Source organism: Taeniopygia guttata, chromosome 8 (assembly GCF_048771995.1).
Source record: "Taeniopygia guttata chromosome 8, bTaeGut7.mat, whole genome shotgun sequence".
Taxonomy (NCBI): domain Eukaryota; kingdom Metazoa; phylum Chordata; class Aves; order Passeriformes; family Estrildidae; genus Taeniopygia; species Taeniopygia guttata.
Genome location: NC_133033.1, coordinates 11830584 through 11854927, shown reverse-complemented (window position 1 = coordinate 11854927; position 24344 = coordinate 11830584). Strand labels below are relative to the sequence as shown.

General features: G+C 39.4%; 1 protein-coding gene across 4 annotated transcripts; it reads right to left on the bottom strand.

The window, feature by feature from the left end:
- Window positions 1-190: 190 nt before the first annotated feature.
- DNAJB4 (DnaJ heat shock protein family (Hsp40) member B4) lies at window positions 191-24288 on the bottom strand. Of its 4 annotated transcripts, XM_030279537.4 has the most exons (5): window positions 24142-24274; window positions 23218-23265; window positions 8117-8402; window positions 5174-5748; window positions 191-4184 (listed from the first exon to the last, which is right to left on the bottom strand). In XM_030279537.4, the coding sequence occupies exons 3-5, from the start codon at window positions 8325-8327 to the stop codon at window positions 3951-3953; spliced, it is 1020 nt and encodes a 339-aa protein (XP_030135397.1). In that variant the 5' UTR covers window positions 8328-8402; window positions 23218-23265; window positions 24142-24274; the 3' UTR covers window positions 191-3950. The 4 variants fall into 4 exon arrangements, with proteins under 4 accessions (XP_030135397.1, XP_012430690.1, XP_072788814.1 ...); XM_012575236.5 differs by lacking the exon at window positions 23218-23265 and having other exon boundaries at window positions 24142-24288; XM_072932713.1 differs by lacking the exons at window positions 23218-23265; window positions 24142-24274 and adding an exon at window positions 23618-23805.
- Window positions 24289-24344: the final 56 nt, after the last annotated feature.

The window sequence follows — 24344 nt, the reverse complement described above, 5'->3', positions numbered from 1 at the left end:
GAAAGGGGTGTAGCTTGTCCTACTCTTCCAACAGCTTGAGGTTATCCTAAGGCTTGATGTTGGTGAGATTAAGAAAAGATCTTTAGAAGGAGAGGTTTTCAGACTTGCTGGATGAATTCCAAAGCAACTAAATTACTTCTACCTTCTGTGGCACCAAAGCAACCTCCAAGACATCAAAAATCCATCCCAATTTCATGAATGACCATTTTATTTTCATGTATTTCAGTAGTTACAAATATAGTAGTTGACTGAGTCTTTGCTTCCTTCTCCCAAGTAGCTTTATTAAATAATCAAGTGGGTTTTAAAACATAGCTTTAAAGCACATTTTTGATTAGAAAAATATTATTTGTGAATCCTGGATTAGATAGATATTAATGCTTCTCATATTTTGAAGTAATTCTACATGCTGGTTTCTGAAACATATACTTTTTTTATCTCTCCATAAGAAAAGAAATACAAGCATTTATTTCATACCAGTTCTATAAGTTTTGTATTTTGAGATTGAAAACAGTTGGAAAAGTTTAGTTTGCTATACACACATATATATATATACACACCTCTAAATACACAAGATACTGCAATTCCTCAATTTGACACTACTCCTTTTACCTGAAGATGGTTACAAAAAAAATAATCCTAGTTGCTGTAACTTTTTTTTTTACAAGTTGGATATGGTTACAAGATCTTGGATTACAAAATGCTTAATTCCATTAGCTTTTAAACGGACAAATAGTTATTTTAGGTTGATATGCTTTTAAGTTGTGTAGCTTGTAGCATTTGCCATTATAACAAAATATAAGAGAAAGTTAAAAACCAACTTTACACTTTTTACTTAAAAACCACATAAGAAATGCAATACGGAACATACTGAAATGGAAATTTTTTCAACAAACAATATATAGTATTAACAATATGCAGAAGCACTAAGCAGCAATTTTTTTTCTTTGTAATACTGCTCCAGCTATTGTTTACTTTCTGTAGATTTAGGACTACAACTAACTGATACTGCATGAAGAGATCTGCAGTTGAAAAATTGACTTGAACAATACCCCACGGAAATTCTACTCCTTTAAGTAAAAGAAATGGGATTCTTCTTACACTCATGTAAAAATTATTCTAAATTAAATCCCAACTTCCATATTATTTACTTTTCTGCAGTCACATTTACAACACTGCTATTTCTTAGGCTACCTAGCAGAGCAGGTAACCTCTAAATGTCCACAGGCAAAAGCTGACCGCAAGTCTTGAAATATTTTCTTATTAAAAACAACAACAAAAAAAAATCCCAAACCCCAAACTCTTTGAAAGTATTGTTAAAGCACTGTATTATAGTTTTAAACTCAAGTAATAAAGCATGCCCACAAGGCATTTCTTCCACCAATACCATGCTGCAACCAAGGGAACCAGCCCTATTACTGTATTATAAAACTAGACTATTACAGAGGGCTCTCCATCTCTCTATGCACCTTTGAACTCTAAAGACAACTGACTCATATTTGAATTTAAAAAAAGTAATTCAATTCAAGCATATGAAAGTTTCTGGGCAACCCCTATCTCACACTGACTCTTAAAACAAATTTTGCTTTAGATACCACTTAGCTTTTTTTTCTTCATGGGAGTAAAGCTTGGCCTTTGAAAATAATGAATACTTGAGATCAGCATGATCTTGAAATACCTGCCCTAGCCAAATGTTTTGACAGGGTTCTTTGTGCATCTCTCCAACCCAGCACAGACCTGCTCCCTAGGGAGTTGTCACATGAGCGTGACCATCTTTGAGCTAAGTTTCATTTACAGGACATGGCCCGTAGCAAAAAATGCCAAGTCCAAGGTCAAAGAATTATTTTGCTTACAAGAAACCTCCTGGCATCATGGAATCTTAATGCCCCTGCTGCCCTGCACAATGTCCACTCAGGCTGTGAGTATCCAGGGATAGCAACCCCTCAAACTCTCTAGGAAACCTGTTCCAGTGTTTGATCATCCTCTCAGCAAGAAGCTGTTTCCTCGTGTTCAGATTGAACCCCTAACTTGTGTCCACTTAGTCCTGTCACTGAAAGCTACTGAGAAGAGCCTGGCTCCTCCATCTTCATTCCCTCCTGCCAGGTGCCAAGATCTCCCCCAAGTCTTTTCTTCCCCACGTCTGCAAGTTCCAGCTCTCTCAGCCTCTCTCATACATGGTCCTGTGCCAGAGCTGCTCCACTAGTATGAGGGAGTTCAGTACTCCAGATGGATCATCAGTGCTGAGCAACGAGGAAGGATTATCTCCCCTCACCTGCTAGCAAAGCTTTGGCCCCTGTTGCCACAAGGCTGCACTGCCAGCTCACAGTCAGTTTACTGACAGTGTGCTGGTTCAGTTACTCCCCAGCGGAGCATCCCCCCTCTGAACTTTGTGAGAATCCTGTGCCCAGTTCTTCAGCCTGTTGAGGCCCCCTTTGAAAGGCAGTAGCATCAGCTGGTGGCACTAGCTATTCCTCCTAGTTTATATGGTTTGTAAATGTCATCGTGAAATTCAGGTCATTAACAATGCTGAGTAATACTGGCCCCAGTACTGAGCCAGAGGGTACACCACTATCGAGTTGCCTCCACCACTGCTGAGTGGACTTTCTGCCACTAATTAAACCCCCTGTGCCCCCTCATTCAGCCAGCTTTTAATCCATCTCACTCTCCACTCATCTAACCTGTACTTCATCAGTCTGTCTACTGATGTAAACAACACAGACTGTTTTCCCAACATCCCCAAAGCTCACTGTAGATGGCAGTAAGACTGGTCAAGCAAGATTTCCCTGTCATACATCTATGCTGACTACCCCAACCACCTTTCAGAAATGCTTTCCAGGAGGATTCTTTTCCACTACATTACCAAGGACTTAGGTGAAGCTGATTGGCCGGCAGATTCCCAAATCGTCCTTCTTGGTTTTTTTGCAGAGTGGTATTTTCTTTTTTCTAGTCTACTGGAACATCTCTTAATCCCTGGCCATTCAAAGATAAACAAGAGTGGCCCTGCAATGGCATTAGCCAGCTCCCTCAACACTTGGGTGCAATCCGTCAGGCTCACGGAATTCCAGGTAAAGTGCACCCTACCCCAATCCTGCACCACCAAAGTTCCAGATTTCCCCTCTAGTCTCAGGGGCCTGAATTCCTGCATGCTTGTTTTACTGGTAGTGACTGATGCAAAGGCAGCACAGAATACCTCAGCCTTCTCCACATCATCAGTCATCAGCTTCCCTGCCCCATTCAATAGCAGGCTCACCTTTGCTGCTCATATCCTTGAGGAATCCCTTCTTGCTATTCTGCCTGAAGGCTGAGGAACCATCCCACAGTAAATGGCTACTCTGGCTCCTCAGGCCATGTGCCCTTTGCCACACTCACAATGCAGTCCTGACACTTCTGGAGGCAATAAAGAGAACGCTTTCGTTGTACAGGGGGGCTGGTCTGGAGTTCAAGCTGATTTTTCTGGCCTATGCTTTATGCAGTGGAAGGCAACATACTGAAATGATCTCTCTCATGTGCTCTTTAAAATATTTATACCTTTGTGTATATCTACTACGATCTCAAATTTCTGTATAAATGTGTAATGTTATAGAAACAGCGAGGATATAAGAAATAACGTACTTGGAGGCTCAAGTACTGTATCAGAAATATGCATTGACTTTGTAAAAAAATTACTGTAATTATATTAAGCAAAATAATGACTAAACATTGCTGATTAGGAAGATGTAAAACAAAATGAGTGGTTTTCCCTGTAATTTTTACTGCAGAATTCATCTGTATGACTTCTACTTAAACCCTTTTCTTTTCATGCAGCATTACAGTATTTTCCCCCCACCCATCCCACAAAACAAAAAAAACCAGATTCCACTAGGTGTTACAGATTGCACTTTTAAAGCAGACTCGCCAGTCCTCTGCAATTCCAGTGTCCTGTTTTAATCTGTTGACAGACACAGTCTTCCATTTTATGAAACTGGAAGATTTCGCCTAAGTACTTCTTTTGATGCTGGAGAAATGTTATCTGGGAAAATTACTTCAAACTCTATAATTAAGTCTCCACGCTGGTCAGGATTTTTGGGAAATGGCAAACCATATCCTATAATTCTTCTTCTCATCCCAGGCTTTACCACTTCATTGACTGTCATGGGTATGGTTCTTCCTTCTATCGTTGGCACATTGAAAGAGCTGCCACACAAAGCCTAAAGAAAGATTGTAAAATGAGAAAAAGAAATTGGTCAGAACTTTTTTGTATCTACAAATTAATTTGGATTATTTAAAAGTGACTAGAATTCTAAAGAGCATTTTTCCTATGCACTTCTCAGATGTCAAAATTTTTACAACGGTCCTCTCTTAAAAAGAGAAAACTTTAATTTGTCATTAAATATCACTGAATTTATGAATGTTACAGAGTGGCTACTGGAGGGTAATTGAGCTTACATCTCCTTCAAAGATTCTATCAAATAGTAAGAGACCTGAGCAGAATTAACTCCTCAATCATACTTCTCTACAGATGTCAGTCTTCTGAATTTCCACTGGAAATTTAGAATCCTATTTCACTTTTTGTTTGTTTACATTGCACAGGACTTTTTTCCTAATACATTATCAACCTCTGTTATATCGAATTTCAGAACATTTAAGTGTCTATAAGCAGAGGCATATAAAATTTCACAGTTGTCTTATGTGAGTATTTGTGGTGCCTAAAGAAATCCAAACAACAATTTTGTTGCACCAAAATTAGAACATTACAGATCTTCTGCTTTATCCAAAAGTTTCTTTTCATTATTAGGATCTCTCAAGAGAAATATTTTGATTCTTGCAACTTCAGCTGATTCAGCACACTTAGTAGACACTGATAATGTCCAACTTACTAACAATGCAATGAGTCTAAGTAGGCTTTTATCTGTGAAAGAACTGTATTACCCACATTAACATTAAATACTGTCTTTTCTCCCTCCCTTACTACTTTAGGTGCTTCACCTCACTTCACACTTATTGCAGAATCACTTAATGTAGCTTAATTTACACAAAGCTCATAATGAAATCAAGAGTTTATTTCTCCACCTGATACTAATTAAGAAGAAAAAAAAAATACATTACACACACACACAGCTACCACACAGCTTTAGCCACTGTATTATTGTAATGTAATAAATCAAACATTTGGAGTTCTACCACAAGAGAAACTTACCTCCCTTAAGCTGATCTTAACAGGATAGACAATATTTGATCCATCTCTCTTGAAGTGAGAGTGAGGTTTATCTTTAATGATAAAAACAATATCAGCTGGAATCGTGTTGGGTGTTTCATCGCCTTCTTTTGGAAAAGTGATCTTGGTGCCCTCTTTCCATCCTCTTTTTATCTCAATAGTAAGGATTTTGTCCTCTGTTCGGACGCTTCTACCATCCGGGTTAAGCCTTTTACGTGAAATCCTCATTCTTTTTGTGCAGCCATGATAGATCTCTTCCAGGGACACCTTAAGTTCATGGATTACAGGGGGATCTTGTTTACGTCGCAATTGGCTGCCAACTGTATTCCTTTCCCTTGGAAAACCATTCATACTAAAACTAGTGAAGGATCCAAATGGATCACCATCCACCTCCATGTCTTCAGTGTCTCTGCCACCAGGCATCCTCCTCCCAAAGAAGATCTCAAAAGGATTTGTGCCACCAAAGAAAGCTGCAAATGTAGCATGCGGGTCTCCATGGAAGGAGTACCGGAAGGTACCACCCTGGCCATCAGATCCTCCAGCTCCTCCTTTAAGACCTAAATAAAAAAAAATAAGAAAGTTAAAAACAAATTGGGTATTAGTATAAGCTTTCCTGCTGTACAGTGTAATGATATCAGGACTGGTGAGTCAGAGATATTTGCAGCAGAGTGAAAGGTCTGCTTTTCAAGGAGGATTCACCATAAGAATATGAGGTACTAACTAGCAATTCAATAGCTTGAACAGCAACAAAGTTTCTGAAGCTCTAGAACGACTTACTTCAGAAGAACATTCTGCATTCTGACACAACCAATTTTATTTCATGCGATTGAAATCAGTTATTTTAATCAATTAGCATCTTAAGAGCAGAAGACTGGTCTGCTTAATTTGATTTCTTCTTGTTCTGCAAAGTGTTTTGCGAATTGCATCCTTCTACAAGGTCACTTCTGGGGGAAATTATTCACTATCATACGCAACATATTCCATAGCCTCTATAGCTTAGCTGTACCTCAGTGTTAATTAGTTTTACCCATTTTCCTGCAATTTGTTCTGAGTAAAAGGTAACATGCCAACAGTCAATATGCCAACATATCATATATGCAAACATAGCATATGTGCTTCCTTAATATTCAATTTAGAATCCCAAAATTATCACAGGTACAAAACAGGTACAAATCCTGGGAACTCTCTTCACTGTAGCCACAAATAAAGCGTCATGGAACTTAGTCAGATCCACTTGGGTACAAAAACCCTTGTATACACCATCACTGTCTCCGTGAAAAAACACAGAAGGTTCTCAATAGCTTTGTTCTATCACTCACACAGAGCGATCTAAATCTCACTTCTTCCTGCCAAGAATTCTCACTGAAAATTCTCTTGTACTTGTGCTCCCATTTCAAACCTAGCTAAAATAAATTTTTTTCAATGCCTCTTTCCCAATGAGTGATCAATTACTTCCTTGTAACAGTGCTCTTCTACACCAGCTATTTTAGGGTACTTTCTCAAGCCATTGGAAGACTGAAAGTCTTCCTGAAATACTTTTGTCTTAAAGAGTCTTAAAGTCTTAAACTTAAAATGCTTGTTTTTTTTAAACTATTTTTTTTTAGTCTTAGACCAACTCAAAACTACAGCTGCTATCATATTTTATAACCACAGAAAAATGAAGCCTTACATTATGACAGAGGCATTCTATAAATTTGAAAGAGGGGTTTGTAGGGTTTTTTTTTAGCTCAGTGTTCTCATGCATAACCTTAATGTTGGGTACCGACACTAACCAACTAACACATTAGAATGCTTTCCCCATTTCAATACCAGAGCAAAAGTACTTAACTATAGTACATCCTTCTGACACACTACTGTTAATGCCAAATATGCAGATCAGGGGATTCAATCTGTGATAGCAGAAGGACACCTCCTGGAATAGTTGGACAGAAGTTACTGAAGGTACACCCAGTTCCTGGCTGCAAAAACACTGAAGTTTCCTCACTCTTACAAACCCCAACCCTTTGCATTTCCATTAAAACAACTAATTACACTCTTACAAGAGCTTAGAGAGTAACTGAGGCATCAGGAGGTATTCCCATATTCGACACTTTAAAGATCATACTTTATATCTTTGCCCAAAATACTAAATATGGCTATTTAAGTCTCCTTTATAATTGTAAAACACATGGCCCCGAGCAAATAGCAATGAGCAGGCCTACTTGTCACAACGGAAGTGGTTCTTTAAATGGAATTCCTGATACTATATACATTTATGGGAAGGGATGTTAATGACTTCCTCTGTTGCTCAATCATAAGATTGAAAGTCACATCAGTCAACTATTTTTTTTAAAAAAATCATTCTCTCCAGATAACCATTTTAGGATAAATGTGACATTTCAGAGGCCTCATTCTCTTGGCATGTTATCACTGTTTACAATTAAAGCTAAAAAATTGTTCTGGTATTTCATGACATCAGCCAAATTCTTTCCTCTCTAGGCACAAACCCAAGGACAACTACAGGCTGGACACCTGGGCTTCTGTTCAGAAAGATTGCTTTGCCTAGATCAAGCAAACTGCCCTTAAGCAAAAATTAAAGAAAAGAATACATGCCTTTTGAACTGTATCTCAAAAACTGCTCTGGCAAAGGAAGGCAGCAGTACAAGATCACAAAAAGCTATTCATGGGTGATAGACACTTTATGTTCAGTAACTTTTTGCCAGTCAGGTATTTGGGGCTTGTACAAAACCCCATTAAATTAAGAAATTAGAACTTTTCCAGCATTAAAGCCCAGCAATAAATTTTACACTTAAAATCTCATGAGCCAAACAAATACATTGTAAATACATTCATCTAAAGAGGAACACACACCATGTCTTCATGTTTACTTTGCTTCATTCAACATAATGAAAGTGACCAACCAAAGTATAACAGAGACATACATACCTTCCTCCCCAAACTGATCATAAATATCTCTCTTTTTGGGATCACTCAGCACTTCATAAGCTTCTGCAACCTCTTTGAATTTTTCTTCTGCATGGGGAGATTTGTTCTTATCTGGATGCCACTTCAGCGCTTGTTTTCTGTAAGCCTTTTTGATATCCTCATCAGAAGCCCCTTTTTCAATTCCCAAGATAGAATAGTAATCCTTCCCCATCCTGCGTGTCGGAGGAATTCAGATTTTCCTTGCTGTAAAGAAAGCAGCGTCCAGTGTCTTAGCAAGGTGGAGATGCTAGAGAAGGAAAAATAAAAATCAAACTCTGAATTGAAACAAACAGAGCTGCTACAAAACAACAAACTCTACGATACACTAAAGAAAGAGCAGACAGCCTCTCCGTATGTCATTCCTCGCCCGTGTGTGATTTATAGCCGCCCTCCCCCGGAGGAGTGTCCCGGCTCTTTCTAGAACGCCGGCACCGCGCGCGTCACTTCCCGCCGGCCCTGCCGCGCCTGCGCACGCAGCGCTCCGCGCCCGCGGAACGGTCAGCGCGGAGCCACGGCCGCGCCTCCACCGCAGGGCACCACCGCCACCGCCGGGCCTTGTCCGCCCCGAGCCACATGCTGGGGCCATCGAGAGTAATTATAGCATTTTACTTCACTGTTTCTATAGAGACAGCTGTACATAACTCTTTTCCAAATATATCAACGTGGAGCTCTACCCTTTTCAGCAAAGGCTATGAAGAATTTTACATCCATATCAACGACAAAGCTTCAGAAAGCGAAATTTCATTTCTTTAAAAATAGGATTAACCACCTTCAACTACAGTTGACCATAGCCATGTACTATTAAGCAGTAAGAATGAATCTGAGCAAAAAAATACCACTTTGTTTACCACAACCCAAGCCACTAAATTAAAACAGATCAAAATGTAAATCCTGTCTCAGCCATCTTCTATGAAATAGGAAATACCAAGATTATTATACAAGTATGGCAATATACCAAACAAATAGCTTTCATCTGATGAGACGCTAATAACAGAAAAATACTTGGTTCCTACACATTTGTTTTAAAATATGTAAAACAAATTCTACTACTGAAGTATTTCTCATGGTCCACAGAGAAAATGTTAAGAAGTTTTAGCCTGCAAGATTTCTTTCATACCTCTGTTAAGAGCTATAGGTCAAGAAATTAGCTATATTTATCAGCAGGGCAATGAACTATATGACAGAGTAACACAACTGAAAAATTACTCCTTCCTGGAACAAAGTATTAAAAAACAACACTTTTGGTCATATCTAGACGTTGTCTGTATGAAGACATTTCTAGTTTGAATTATGAAATTACTATTATGGAAGTAATTAAGCTCAGCTGCCTTTCTTCTAACAAAAAAACCCACTAATCCTATGACTGAGGGAGCATTATATTTGAAGCCGTTTTCTAGAACCTGCTCAGACTTACAAGAGACTGATAAGAAGGGACAGAAAATGCTTCCTTACCCAGAAAGTACTAGAAAAAGATTTGGGACTTTACTTTCACTTTCTTAACTTGCGTCATCCTCCTAATCCTCACACCTTTATCTTTTCTCTTCCACTATCTGCAACAGAACTTACTAGATTCCTTCCAGTGTATACAGGATTTTCCTAATTATCTATCTGCCTGGGGTTTTTTACATTCTCCTCAGAATATGTGTGGAAAAGGTAAAGAGAGAAGCAAGTCAAAATTTCACGAGAACATTTTAGAAAGCAAGAACTTCTAGCATATATGTAGTTAACATTACAAATGTAAAAGAGGCCAAAGGGTATCGAAAGAAGGAACTAGCTGCCCTTGCCAGCAAATCTCTCAGGACTCACTTGCATTTCTGGCACAGTGGGAGTCACAGGGTTATAAACTCAATTACCTTCACAGCTGAAGGAAGAAGTTGTTGCTGAGCTCCACCTAGAATAAAGCTAGTCTTTTACTAAATCACCCTTTTATTTTTACCTTTATTTTAAAAGTGCTCTTTTAGTTAATTTAAAATTAGTATTTCAGATAAATTCTTTGAAGCCCACATCCTAAATTGAACATTTTCTCCACTATGAATACTGTATTAAGCACTATGTCTCAAGTATCACAGAAACACTCAGGCAGTGCAATTAACAAGGCGTAGTGACAGATTCTGTGCACACACATACCCCCATTCTGTAACACCACAGTAATTCATTTTAAGTGTTTCGTTAAAAGCCACAATAATCAGGATTTCTCCTTAAATAAAGCTTCTTCATCTTAATAATTAAAACTTACAGAACAAATTCTGGTAACAACAAAGTTACACTGGACTTTTTGTCCAATATCACAGCAACTAAGTGCTCAGGCATCCTTTCTCTCCCTACAGAGGGGAATGTGCCATTCTGGCCTAAGTGCTGAGTTATATCATAATGATGTAAACTATTCCCCAAAATTAAACTACTTAAGATTCTGAGTGGGATGTACAGTAGGGACTATATTACTTCTTCCTGCCCTATATGGGATCTTCATGTCAGAATGAATTTATACCGCAAAAACTTCTATTTTTAAAGAGTCAATTCCAGAAAGCATGTCCATTCTTCTCCATGTTGAGACCTTCCTTTCATCACACGATCAGAGATCTTTTGAAAACACATAGGCCACAGCTCCTTTCACATGCTTACTGAGCTCTTTAAACAGTTTCTAATAGACAAAGATACTCTCTTAAAAGCAGTGAAAACTTTTAATATTGCAATTAGAATACTAGTGCGCATAAAATGGACATCTAATAATTATGCTAATAATAATCTGGGTACATCCAATCATGCCAGCATTTCTTCAATCAGTGAAATCCATCTGCTAAGTGTGGTAAGCTTTGATGTCTTCCAATTTTGTCATTTTAGAGCTGTTAGATTTTTAGAATTCAAATATCTGATATTTGCAGGTTTTTGCTACCTTTTTTTTTTTGTTATTTTATTCCATATTCATTTCCAGAATTATTATCTAAAGAAAAGAAAGCAAAATCCTTCAGGTACTCTCTTCAAGGACTTCTGTCTCTGCAGTCCCTTCAAATAAGCACAGATAAACAGAAAACAAAACAGCCTTAAAACCACAAGTAAATATTCAGTTATACTGCTACAGTCCTATCTTCTCTGTTACTATATATGTCTAGAAGAATACTCTTCTAGACAATAACAAGATTTTGCTTCCCATACACTTGAATATCTATTGTTTAAATGCCTGAGTAATTATCCCGTAAAAAAACAGATAAGGCCATTACCTACTGTGTGATATAGGAGCACCTCTATGGGATTACTTTGTTCTTCTGTGAGCACTCTGCTTGTTAAATAAAAAAAAAATTGTTTTTTCACTTTCTCCAAGGAAAATCGTTTGGAACCTGTGAAAACCCATGGTGGATGGGCTGGTAAAGCTCTTCAGAAGAGACACCCTGAAGAGATGTTTCCTCCTAAATGTCTCAAACGGAGACAAGTTTCTGTATTTCTACCTCGATGTGTTCTGTCAGCATGCCCATTTCCCAGAATCCTTGCATTTCAGTCACCTCCTATTTCAGAGACTGCTGCTTTGTGTCCAGGTCCCACAGGAACCGGCAGTGTTTGCACACCTGCCCACGGCACACTGGGATGGGAGCTCACCCACCCGTACGGAAGGGCGGGGCTGGCATGCGATCGGGGCTGCTTCGGCAGCATTCAGAGCACACAGCCCGAGGATCCTGCACAGCCACGCTGCTCTCACTGTGACAAGCCAGCAGCAGTGGGTCCTGCAACTCACTCAAGCCTCCCAGCAGCAAGTCACTACAGAGCTAGAAAATTAACAAGGCCATAACCCAAGACTTGATTAAGCATGCTTCTGTAAGAAAGCTAAGGAAATTCTCAGACATAAAAATCCAGTAACATACTTGGCCAGAAAGCCACCTCAAAAACGTAACAGATAAAACCCCCTCACCATCGCTTAATTTCTTCCTCACCCTACCACATTAATTCTCTAACTGATATATCACATTGTGACTCAATTAACCTTTATATGATCAGTTCTTTGCTTATACAGTCTTCAACTACAACAGCCACATTCCATTTCAGGCATACACAGAAAAAAGTTATCATCATTCCAGTATCAAGTTGTATCTCTCAAGCTCTCAAGGTCATATTCAACCCTGTAAAACAATTTTCCACCAAAACAGGCAGTCTCAGACGTGACTTCTGGTCTTATGAGCTACTTCAGGATAATGTCATGGTACTCCTATTCTGCACTGAGAAAGTTAACAGCCTGTATTTGTCCAGTGCTTTTTTACATCACTGTTTTTTGTTAAAGTATAATCTGGGGGGGAAAAAAAAGAATTTCAGTTCAAGCTTTTTAATGTTGACTGGGGGCAAAAAAGGGTACATTTTCAAATGTAACAAATTAGTAAATGCCAAATAGACTATTAAAAGTTTGATTGCCAGGGAAACTGACTAAACTTTTGAAAACACACGAAACTTGCCTAACCTAGAAGATTTTCTATGTTCTTTGATCAAAATCTGTGACGTTCATTTTTAATACTAGACTTCCTTTTTTCATCTAAATTTTCATCTAAAAATGTGTATGAAATAAATACTAGGAAGCTGAAAATTGTTCCTTCAAGAGCTCCACTTCAGAGGCAGAGTCTGACTACTGCATTCCACTTGAGAATTGTTGGTTTAAAATGTCTTTTCCATTATTCTCTCAGAACAACTATAGTTTAACTCACATACATATGGCCAAGAGCTATAAATCTTGTTTGGCAGAAAGTGGGCGCAGGGTCCTACCAACAGTTGTGTTGACAACATCAGCTTTGAATCAGCCGCTCTCTTTAAAAGAAGCCTTCACAACAGCAAGTGAGAGCAATTATGGAAGCATTCGTAATAACATACTGAACTCAAATTATAGATTAATCATAAATTAGCACCAGTATGTTAAGGAAAAGCTTCTAGGTAGAACAGTGTCAATATTCCCTGAAGTTGAATAAAAATGCTCATTATTTGCTTTAAATTAAACCATTTCTTCTGTACTTCTCACTTATTAAACCCCAGAAACAAAACTGAGAAAGACAGGACTAGATCACAGAACCAATTAAAGAGCAAACAAAACCACAAAGGCAAATTCCAGACAGATCACAACTATAAATACACATGTGCACATAAATGTCAAGGCATAGCAGCCAAATCCCTCCCCAGGAAAAGCTTTCACAATTAAGTACATAATATTTGCAAACCCACGTTAATGAATGGAATAAATTTATACTAGTCTACAATGGTTTGAAGAAAGCACACCCATATACAATAAAAACATTTCCTGTAACATCATCCATTGTTTTACCTGGAAAAAATTCTACAACTGTTCTCCCCACCATCTTTAACTGGATGTAGTGGCTGCCTGAGCTATGTTTGTACTTTATATACACTTTATACTGTGAATAAGACCTGGTACATGCAAGCCCCATTCATGAACTCTATAATTATAGAGTTTCACCACAGAACTATTCAGTAGCTGGTATCATACACAGAAATAAATTTTGGAGTTTACAACAGAAGCAAAAAAAAACTTCCAATAAATTCATTATACTTAAGTTACACTAGTCCGAGCATCAACAAATACGTTTTCTAATTTTCACTGGCAATATGTCTTTTATAACAGTGCCTATAGTATTACTGGAATATACATGAAATTCTGCCAACAGGCCATAGGGTATATTTTTAAGGTCTTTTGTGGAAAAGCTGACTTTAAATATACATTGCAGAATTTACATGAATTAGCTCTAGTGCAAAATCTAGAAACAGAAATATACTGTTACCACTTTTGAATCTCAAAAATATATTCTAAAGTACGTGATTCACAGTCTTCAATTTCATTTGGAAAAGACTACATGACAAGATGTTAGGCAATTTTTCTAAATTAGTTTTACTTTTCTTATTACTTTTTGTAACAATAGGCCAAAGGTTAGAAATGAAATGTACAACTGAAAACATTCATCATACTTTAAAACTTACAATAGTTTATTATATGGTAAGTTATGGGTTGGGTTCTGCTCTTCAGGAAATTATTATTTCCATTACACACTGATCAGAACATAGCAAACTGACATCTCATACCTGGTTCCTGTTTACTAAGTCACAATCTCTACTATAGCTGAAAAACAAAAATAGTCTTGGAGTAAACAAGCACATTTGAACTTTTCACCACTAAGAGGGAATGAACAGCCATGTGAAAGTAAGCAGAGCTCTCGGGATTCAGCAGTGATGTACAAATTGATGAAAACACAGGACTGCACTTGGAAACTCAAAAGGAAACATCCAAAGTATGGCCACACAAAGCAACACCAAGAATTTCCATCTGCAAGTTAAGACTTCCCTCTTCTAAAAGAGTACACATTCCACAGGTGCTTTTCAATACCTTCCTTAGATTCTGTGTCCATTTCAATCCCTTCCCACATATTTCTGTGAAGGGATTCTTACTTAATTTGAGTGGTGATCAGAAAAAATGCCAATCATGCAAAACATTTAACATGCCTGTTTTACATACTACGAACTTCAAGTAGTTATGAATGTTGTCCCACATACTTTTGTAAAAATCTGTATGGAAAAGTGCAGTGTCTTGGTATGGAGATATTATCTCCTGTTATTAGCAAAAAAACCTCCCACATTCACAACGAAGCTGAAGTTCTCTTTCCTCCAAGAAAATGTTTGATTTTAACAAGTGATGCACAATTCACTACTTAAGTTGTAAGTCTGAGGCAAAGAAAACAGAAGTAGCCAAACTTCTTTCTTTCAGTTTTACATATAAAAACCCCAGATTTTGTCCTTACTACCTGCTGCTCTGATGGTTATCACTCGGGAATTTACCCAAGCCTCAAGGAATTCTGCCAGAGCTCACCTCTAGGTCAGGGGTGGCTCCGTGTGGTGGAAAAGTCTCTCCTCCAACCCGTGCTTTCAAAGAAAGACTCAGTAGTCTTCTGCTGTCCAGTCTCAAGGTAGTTTATTGCAAGCTATCTAAAAGATTTTCTTCTTGAGCTGCTGCGGTTTGCTCAGCAGCTCAGGCAGAGGCACACACACACCCTGACATCCTCTCTGTCTCCTGTCTTCTTCTTCTCTCCCCCAGCCCAGGGCTGCTGCTATCTGTTATATGGCACATTACATCTTAAATGTTTATAGTTTTTCCCCAATGCCTATTACCTATATTAAATGATGTCCTTCTACTCTAAAGCAATCTGTGAGTGCCAACATCACCAAGAACATGGAGGTAAGGAAGAAGAAAGAAGGAGAACATGGCAGGCCCAAATCCCTCCATCTTAAAACTTCGGCCCCCCATGTACAAGACCTAAAATCCCCTTGCACAAGACTTAAAACCCCCTGTACAGCACTCAAAAATTCTTCCCTCTACTTTGTGACTACTTCTACTATAATATCTAAACTTTTGTGACTTCTTGTTCTACCTGCAAGGTTGGTAAATCATTCCATGTTCAAATCCAAAATCACAGCTTTTTCCAGCTGCCTACCAGGGTCTCAAATGCTTCTGACCTGGGCCCCGAACATCCAAAAATGTCTGAGGGACATTTTGATTTCCGACAGAATTCTGTCCTGAAACTGCCCATATGCAAATGAAGAGTTAGACTTAATCACATATTTATCACACTGTACTAGTCAGGTTTCTCACTCACATGTCACCAACCTTCTCATGCTGGCTATATAACAAGTAAAGATATTTAAATGAACAGCTTAGCGCTTTGTGTATGCTCCATTTCTCTCCAAGAGCAGCTGCTTTTAATTGGATTGTAAAAAGTCTTATAGCCCTTCTGTTAACAGTATTAAGCAAACACTACAATCCAAGTCTTTCAGATTCTCAAGTGCCAACACACTGAATGTTACAAATACCATCACAAAGGACTAATTTACTGGATTTACTGGATGTAAATATACTTTATACATAGCCAGGGGCTTCCATGCCCCACACTGTTTTCTCAGCATGAAGACTACACTACTTAATAAAATATGTTGTTTATAAAAGCTTAAGAAAGTACTGATTAATTCTGATCTGTGACAAAAAGAATACAAGACTGCTTGGTAGCCAGAAAAAAAAAAAAAAGTATTAGGAGACACTAGGACACAAAAATCCCAGAAAACATTACTCTCATGTAAACACTACAGTACCAATAGTCCATCTACACTGTTAACACTCAGCTATTCTGCCTGCTTCAGCTGTCCCAAACCATGTGTATTACTTAAAATAAAAAATGTTCAGAGAACTGTAACAGATAATAAAAAAATTCAAATATTTCCATGTGAGAAACAATTGAGGAGGATTGAATTCTTCAGTCTCCAAAAAACACAAGTCACTAAGGTCAACAAATGCTGGAGGAAGGAGGAAATGAACCGTTTATGGTTTATGCCCATTGCCAGAAGCAAAGTGTAATCAGAAGAAGCTAGTTTAAATAACAAAATGAAGAAGTTCTTTAAGTGACAGGATTCCCTGCAGAAAAACACTGGAGACTCAATAATGGTGTCAGTGGGACACCGAAAAAATACTACATAAGAGATGCACTGCAAGTTTCTTAACAAAGAAACCAGAACAGGAATGTCAGACAATTTAAAAAATACTGAAAAAAACATGTAGACCTCTACTTGTTTGCCCTGCAGATGTGTTTATTATACAATCTTGGAAAATAATGAGTAAGTATACTATAATAAGTATATCTGTATTGTTTTCTACCTAAGTAAAATAGAGAGGTGGTGTCTACAATAAATACACTATTTAAAAATAGGCATTTAGTCGCACTTGTGAAGATGTTTTCAGCATTCCCGTTTTCAGTAAAAACGAGGCTTAATATGACATTCACAGTCAATGGATTCAGCCCCACTCCTGCAACACAAAAGGGGCACAAATATCTCTAAAAATATAAGGACAGAATGGCCAGCTCATTCTGCAGCCCAGCATTCCCCACCCCACAGTTCCCGGCCAGCTGGCACAAACCAAAGTAACATTTGCTCCGGGCTGGACAGAAGGGCAGGCAGCTCAGACCCTGAGAACTGTGACTGGCTCCCGACCAGATCTTCCACCAATGAATCCTGGTGCGGGAGAACTTCTGTGACCTAATACTAGTGCTATGTACTGATTAACAGGAAAAGGACAATGGAAAACTCGCACAAGTTTCCACAATAAGCCCTGCTGACTTGCCTTCAAGAAACTGGAGTTGAAGAAAGTGTTTTGAAGGCATTTATTTCAACACCCTACATAAGGTCATTATTACAATTCTGACCCACCCAGGAAACATTAGGATGGGCAGTACGTTTTATTTAATATCTACTTTGATGGCTGTAGCATAGTACATCATCTCTTTAGCCTTTCAGGAGGATATCTACCACCTGTAACTATTTCTGTTTACCTTAAGTACAGTAGCAATTCCTTCATCCATAACAGAGTAACTCAATGGGGGTTTTCCCACCAAACAATACAAGTAATAACCACTGTCTTAGCAAAGATACAGCAATACATAATTGTACCTGTAGAATGAAAATATTCCTCACAGATTAGCTCTTGTAAAAAAGTCTCTGTGACTCTGGCACAGACAATTCAGATGTGACCTGATCTGAACCTAAAACCTCTCCTCCCAATGATTCTCAGCCTATCAGTAAGTATTTGGATTTGTTCTATTAAAAAAAAAAAAAACCCAAAAAAACCAAAAAACACTGCCCCAACACCCTGCTAGTTTGGAACATTCATTAGTGGAACATAAGACATTATAGAAATATTTTCCTAACGATTGAATATACTCTCAGGTTTACACAGAAGGCTGACAAACTCATCTAGAATTTTATCACTACTTCAGTCATGTTCCATAACTAAGAAACAGACAGAAGTTATGTCTGTAAGGTATTTTTAGTTCTTGCAAAAGCATTAGATTTTTTCTGACATAATTAAAAGCTATCAATGAGAAACAACTGATCATTGTTACAGGTCACACACAAGAGGGTGTGGGTGAAGAATAGGTGTTAAATGCTTGCACAGTCCCAGTGCAAATTCTCCTTGTGTTTTCTTGAGGTTTTTTTTCCCCTTTAATAATGTCAGAAGTTACTAGTTTCCAAGAGAAAATGAACTATTTTTACAGCCTTAATGAAGAGATGAACTGCAAACACAATAAATGTTGAAAAACAACTCGGCTGCACACTATTGTTTTAATTGCTGTTACAGTCATGCAAGATCAAGTTTATTAATGCACTACCAAATAAGGAACTGCCCACATTTTTGCTGTGGACATGTGATCCCACTGGTCTTACATAAGCAAAAGGAGGTGGTCACACGAGATGCTTTTTCCAGAGTGTGCTCGTCAAAATCCCACCCAGCAGCTCTGATTCATGCAGCCAGTTTTACATGCAAGGCTGAAAACACACACACTGAACCGTGGTACAAAGACAGGAATTTAAAGAGATGTCAGCACAATGCTGATCAACATGAAAGGAGAACAGATGTCAGTAAGAATGTGCTTCACCTACAGGAGACAGAAAGACAAGCAACCCTAGTTACATTTACTACAATCTGCTGTAAGAGAAGTCAAAATAGTTGCTCACTAATCTTTGCAATGTTTCAACCACATCTCATAGCTAAGTTATGTTTCATAACTGGTTTCTCCCTTCTTCAGCAGCCTAGAAAAGTTTCAAGATAAAAAGCAGGAGTTCAATAGATCTACTTTGCAATTAGTATCTTAAATTACTTTATTCCTCTAGATTAAATAGTGCATAGCTAGCTAAGAGGTAAAGAAGGCAAACATGGAAGGTACAACTCAGCAGAAAAATATCTAGGTGTTCTGAAGTGATACCAAATTTCAGTATCTATTCCACTAAGAAACTACTGGCATTCAGACTCAGAAAAGATTTACCTTTCTGGGTTTTTTTGGTTTTTTTTTTTTTAATTTATGCTATGATACATGAACAGTTTGTTTAAAAATAATATGCTCTGACTCACACATTAAGAAGTACAATTGGTAGCTTAATTAAACAGTATCAGAAAGAATACTGCTAGAGATCAGGCCTGGGTAATAGGGAAGTACACCAATCCCTTCAGAGCAATCAAGCTTTTCCCACTTCAAGAGGAGAATTCTCAATATTAATTATGCTTTAAATTAAGTACTTAGTAATTAACAAGACTTGAATGCACTTTCTTCAGTGCACTGCTGACAGAGGGATATATTAAGGCACTTCCATCCTCTACAGCTACAGCTGAATTAATCATTTGTTCTCCTTTCCATCTCTCAGTCCCCATCCCAGCCTTTCTTAATCCCCATTCATACGCAACTTCCAGGCCTAGCTCCACTGCCCAACTTATTTCAAGCAAGGCCTTTCACTCTTCTCCCGCATCAGGGAAGAATTCTGCAGATTCTCTGTGCTCTCAAAGCTTTTCTTCCCATGACATCACCACAAAAACACTCAATCCCCTCTAACAAGTCAGTGCTGAGCACTGATGACACGATCATGCTGACTAATATTATCCAGCTGCCTTTTGCACAACATTCCTTCATCAGAAGGATGCACAGACTGCATACTGCAGCTGTATCTAAGGAAGAAGTGAGTGTTCTCTGACTTATCCTCCTATATCAGACATACCCAATGACACAGTGGCTTAATGCAATTTAATAGCTTCCCATAAGGTAATCAAAATTTTTAATCAAATACATATCAAACGAGATGCACAAGAGTAAAATGTGCAAGGGAAGGGCTCTAAAGATTCTACATTTACACAGCTTCTCTATAAAGTTTTAATACAATAAAACCTTTTTCTAGGAAAGCCAGCATGACCAAATGGAAGCCAAAACCACCAGATACTACTTTTTCCAAACTCGCGATGTAAAAGTTATCCAAATAATGGATCTGAAAACTGTAATTACTACTTCAGTGCACATATAGTAAATATGAAAACATGACAGATCAACAGCTATTTGGATAGAGAGCACATGGTCAATCTTCTCTCAGCAGATATTTAAGGGAATTTCCTACTGATAAAGTTGCAGATCCTGGACACACTTTGCCAGTGCAGGAGCAGCAGCTGACAGGACCTGAATCAATTGATCTACAGCTCCCGAAGTGACAAATCATCAGACAACGATTGCAGATTTCAGCACAGCAGCAATGACTTGCAGAAAGCATGGCAGGCACATGTACAGCTATCACAGTGGTTATCTTTCTCCCACAGAGAACATAAACACTTCTCCTATACAGGTGTTCGGTGGACTGAGGAATAGCTAAACAAAACATGCTACCCAGAGGATTGCAGAGGCAACTTCAGAAGAAATGTAATTCTTTACATAATGACCTTGTGAGAAGTCTCCTTGTACCAGAGAACCACTTCTTTCAGGACAGCCTTACCTTTTGGTCTGGTCACCACAGACTAAAGCTGAAGTGAATTGTAAAAGAGAAAAACAACCCCAATCAACCCAGCAAAAGTCAATGCATGAATGCACTGAAGTGGCTTTGGTAAAGCAGAGGATTTGTGCAAGTTCCACACTTTTATGCTGATGCTTTTGCACTACCCGAACTAACAGAGAAACACCCTGAGGACCTTTTTATAAAAGTAAGGATTCTTTCACACATAGTATATGATTATTTTTTTCCTCAGAACCATCCATGATTTAAATCTGTGACAACCCACACAAATAAAAGGTTTTTGGACTTGTCAGATATTTACACTCAGTAAATACATCTAGTGGAATATTTTAGTCTGATGACTACTGCAAAAAACAACCATTTATGGCTTGAAAAACATGGGAGATGTCATAATCTAGTAAATTCAGTTAAGGGAGATATCTTCCTCTAATCTCTAAAAGAAACAGTGAAGAGACCTTTTAAAAATCCATATTCTTCTATTTCTTATATGCCAACTATCTATTTATTAAAATTCTGAAAGGCATGTTCATTTCTCTACTATTCATCCGTCTTTAGTAAGAATAGTTACTGTATGAACTGAACCTTATTTTACAAAACAAAACCAAAGTTCTCATGCTCTAGCAGCCCAATGCAAACAACTACTTACATCAAAAGCATATTTAGAAGGCATTGAGGAAACAGGCAGTGCAGGTTACTTGCAGGTAACTCCTGCAAGTGCGAAAGCAGGACATCCTGGTGTACACTGCTGGGACATGCCAGAATGTACTCAAAGAATACTGCAGTTAGCACCGTTAAGGGGTTAGATCCTCACCCCACTCCATTAACAGATTAAACAGAAAAAATTAATCCCATAGGGATAATTTTCTTAACTGAAATATCACTTCATAAAGGGAAATGAAGATAAGAGTGCTTAAGAGATGTGGTTTTCTAGCAGATAGGTTGTAAGTGCCATCATGGGAAATACAGACAGATCCAAGTGTTAATAAAGGTCATTAGATCAACTTAGGAACAGTGACAGGCAAAATATTTATATAGTACAGCACAAGTACAGTACAGAGGACATCTTTCTCCTCTTCAATTTGCTAAATGTCATGTTCTGACTGTAAAGCCTACAGTGACTTCAAGAACTGTGAAGACTGAGGAATAACAGAAATAACAAATATATTAAATATCATTCTCAGCTTTCAAATAAAGCATCACCTCGAAAGTAGTAAAAAGCTGATTGAAAAAAATCTCTGAAAATTAATATTAATCTATTGTCAGTTGTTTATGAATTTAACTACAACACTTACACCATATCAGACAACAGTTGTTTTTATTAGCCCAAGGCATCATAAATGCTTAAAAATCAGCATTACTGTGGGAACCCCAGGACATCCCTCTAGCAGGGATGTCAAGACCCTGACAGGGGGCTCGGAGACCTTGGCCTGAAGTCAGAAACACCCATGGCTTCGATTTTAGCACGTGGAAAAACCTGCCAACTTCGTATGAGGAATTACAAGCCTCAAAGGTTTGAGTAGTGTGGTAGTTGAACTCACACAGGGTGAAAAAGTAGAATTTTAGGGTTTTAAAATTAGTGTTTCAAGGGGACAAGATGGAGGGATTTGGACGTGTCCTGACCACCTTCTCCTCCTTCTTACCCTCCATGTCTTGCTGTGACCGTGACACTTTTCTATTTGTTTGAGATAGAGACACTCTGCCCAACATAAAAGATAGATATTGGCATGTTATTGTAAACATAGTACACATAGTTTTTAGTATCAAATGGTAACACCACCCTAAGGTTGGAGTCTGTCGCAGACTGACCTGCTAGACAGACCGCATGTTATAGATAAGAGAAAATAAACAACCTTGAGAAGCCGAGCCTATGCATTCCGACTGCTTCTTTGCTGCGTGGGCTGGGAAGCAAGGACTTTTGCAATTTTTTGTATAACTTTTGCATAATTTTGTAACTACAAAACGCAAAGCACACTGATGCTTCCAGTCATCCAGTAAGGGGAGAGCCATAAAACACATAGCCAGTGGCCAGGAGTGGTTTCAATGTGTCACAGTCAACGACTATTGCTCAACTAAAATTATACAAGTAAGTACTCGCTACACACAGTCAAACTATTAGTAGCTAAGAGAATGAACAAATATTGTTGAGCAACAACAGGGAAAAGCCAAGCATAAGAATTAAATTCCCACTCTCCAAGCGTAATTCAACTTTTTTCCCCATCCCCTCCAGCTAATACAGCTACATTAATGGAAAGTATAAACTAATTTTTATGTACAGGCTTTTTCAGAAAAAGTACCACAGCAGCAAGTTTCACCTGGCTATAGTAATACACTGCCATCTGTCTAGAAGCATGTAGGAATTTTTAACTTTGTGGAATATATTACTCTTATAACCCTTCTTAACCACACTACCTCAATAGTGTTATGGGAGTTAAAAATCTAGCATTTTTAAAGCTTCCTTTAGTGAAGTTGCCTGCACTGGAGAATACAGGATAATCTGAGCTCAGCAACACTGTGACTTATAGACTATTAAATTTATCCCAATTACAATCGCCTTAAGGCAGCATGGAACTACAAGGCAGCACTTAAGGACAGAGAAGGGAAAACAATGAGAGGTATTTTCTTATGCGAATCCAAGAGTCCCTGCACACCCCAAACCAGGCCAAATGCAAAACAACCGTTTCTCAAGTAAAAGCACCCACAACAAAAAAAAAACCACTCACTTAAGGCTGGAAGAGACTTGCCACGCTTCAGTTTAGAAGCAGGTATGTCTAAAAAATAGGTATGACATTAATGTAAACCAGGAGCTCATGGAAAAGGAACAGTTGAATGCATAGAAGTATTCTTTAAAATTGTAAGGCATCTCCTCAGAATGGTACAGAACACCATCGTAAAGCAGTTCTGCTCCAGTGTTATGCAGTCCCTATTGCTAGGATTCCTAAGAAGATGCTCTATGACCTTATCCTGATATGAAGCTTTTACAACACCGTCATCCATATTCAGCATGACAGCTCATCCCCAGCAGGACCTTAACAGGACTCAGATTAAAGCATTACAGAGTCCAGGTTTTCATTAAAGCTTGTGCAGCCAAGAAAAAAAATCCGTCAGCTGTAAAAACCGTACATTAGCAATAAGAAATAAACACCCATGGACAACTGCAGCACGAAGCAAGCGACGCTCCGTGAAAGGAGAGAGCCGGTCCCGTTTCGCGGGGTGTGGAACGACGCAAAAATCCGTTCGAAACGAGCGGCCGCGCCCGCAGGACGGCAGCGGGCCCAGGGCCGCGAGCAGCGGCGGGACGGGGCGGCCGCGGGCCCTGTCCCGGCCCAACGGCTCCGCCGCCCCGGCACCGGCCCTGGGCCCCCGCTGCCAGCCGGGCCGCCCGGCCGGCCGCCGAGGCGGCTCCCCCGGAAGCAGCGCTCGCGTTATTGTCCGCGACAATGCCCGGCGGCCGCGCACCGCGGGAGCCTCTCCTCAGGGCAGCGTCGCGCTCAGGCGGGAAGAAAGCCCGGCGGCCCGGCCTCCGCCCCAGCTCAGCGCCGCTGCCACCGCCCGCTCCTCATCCCGCCCGGGCAGCAGCCGGGGAGGCAGAGCACCCCGAGCGCGGCCGCAGCCCCGGGCCCGTCCCGCGCGCCTCCCGCACTCACCGGGCGTCGCCGCCGCCTCAGCCCCGGCCCGAGCGCGCTCCCGGCAGCCCCGCAGCGCAGCCTCGCTCCGGGCGCGCACCCGCGATCCGCACCAAATGACGCGAGAGCCGCGCGCTGCCCGACCCCACCCCGCGCGCGGCTCCCTCCCCTTCGCCCCTCGTGACTCCCGCGGCCCTATCAGCAGCGCCTCCAGGCGCTCGCGC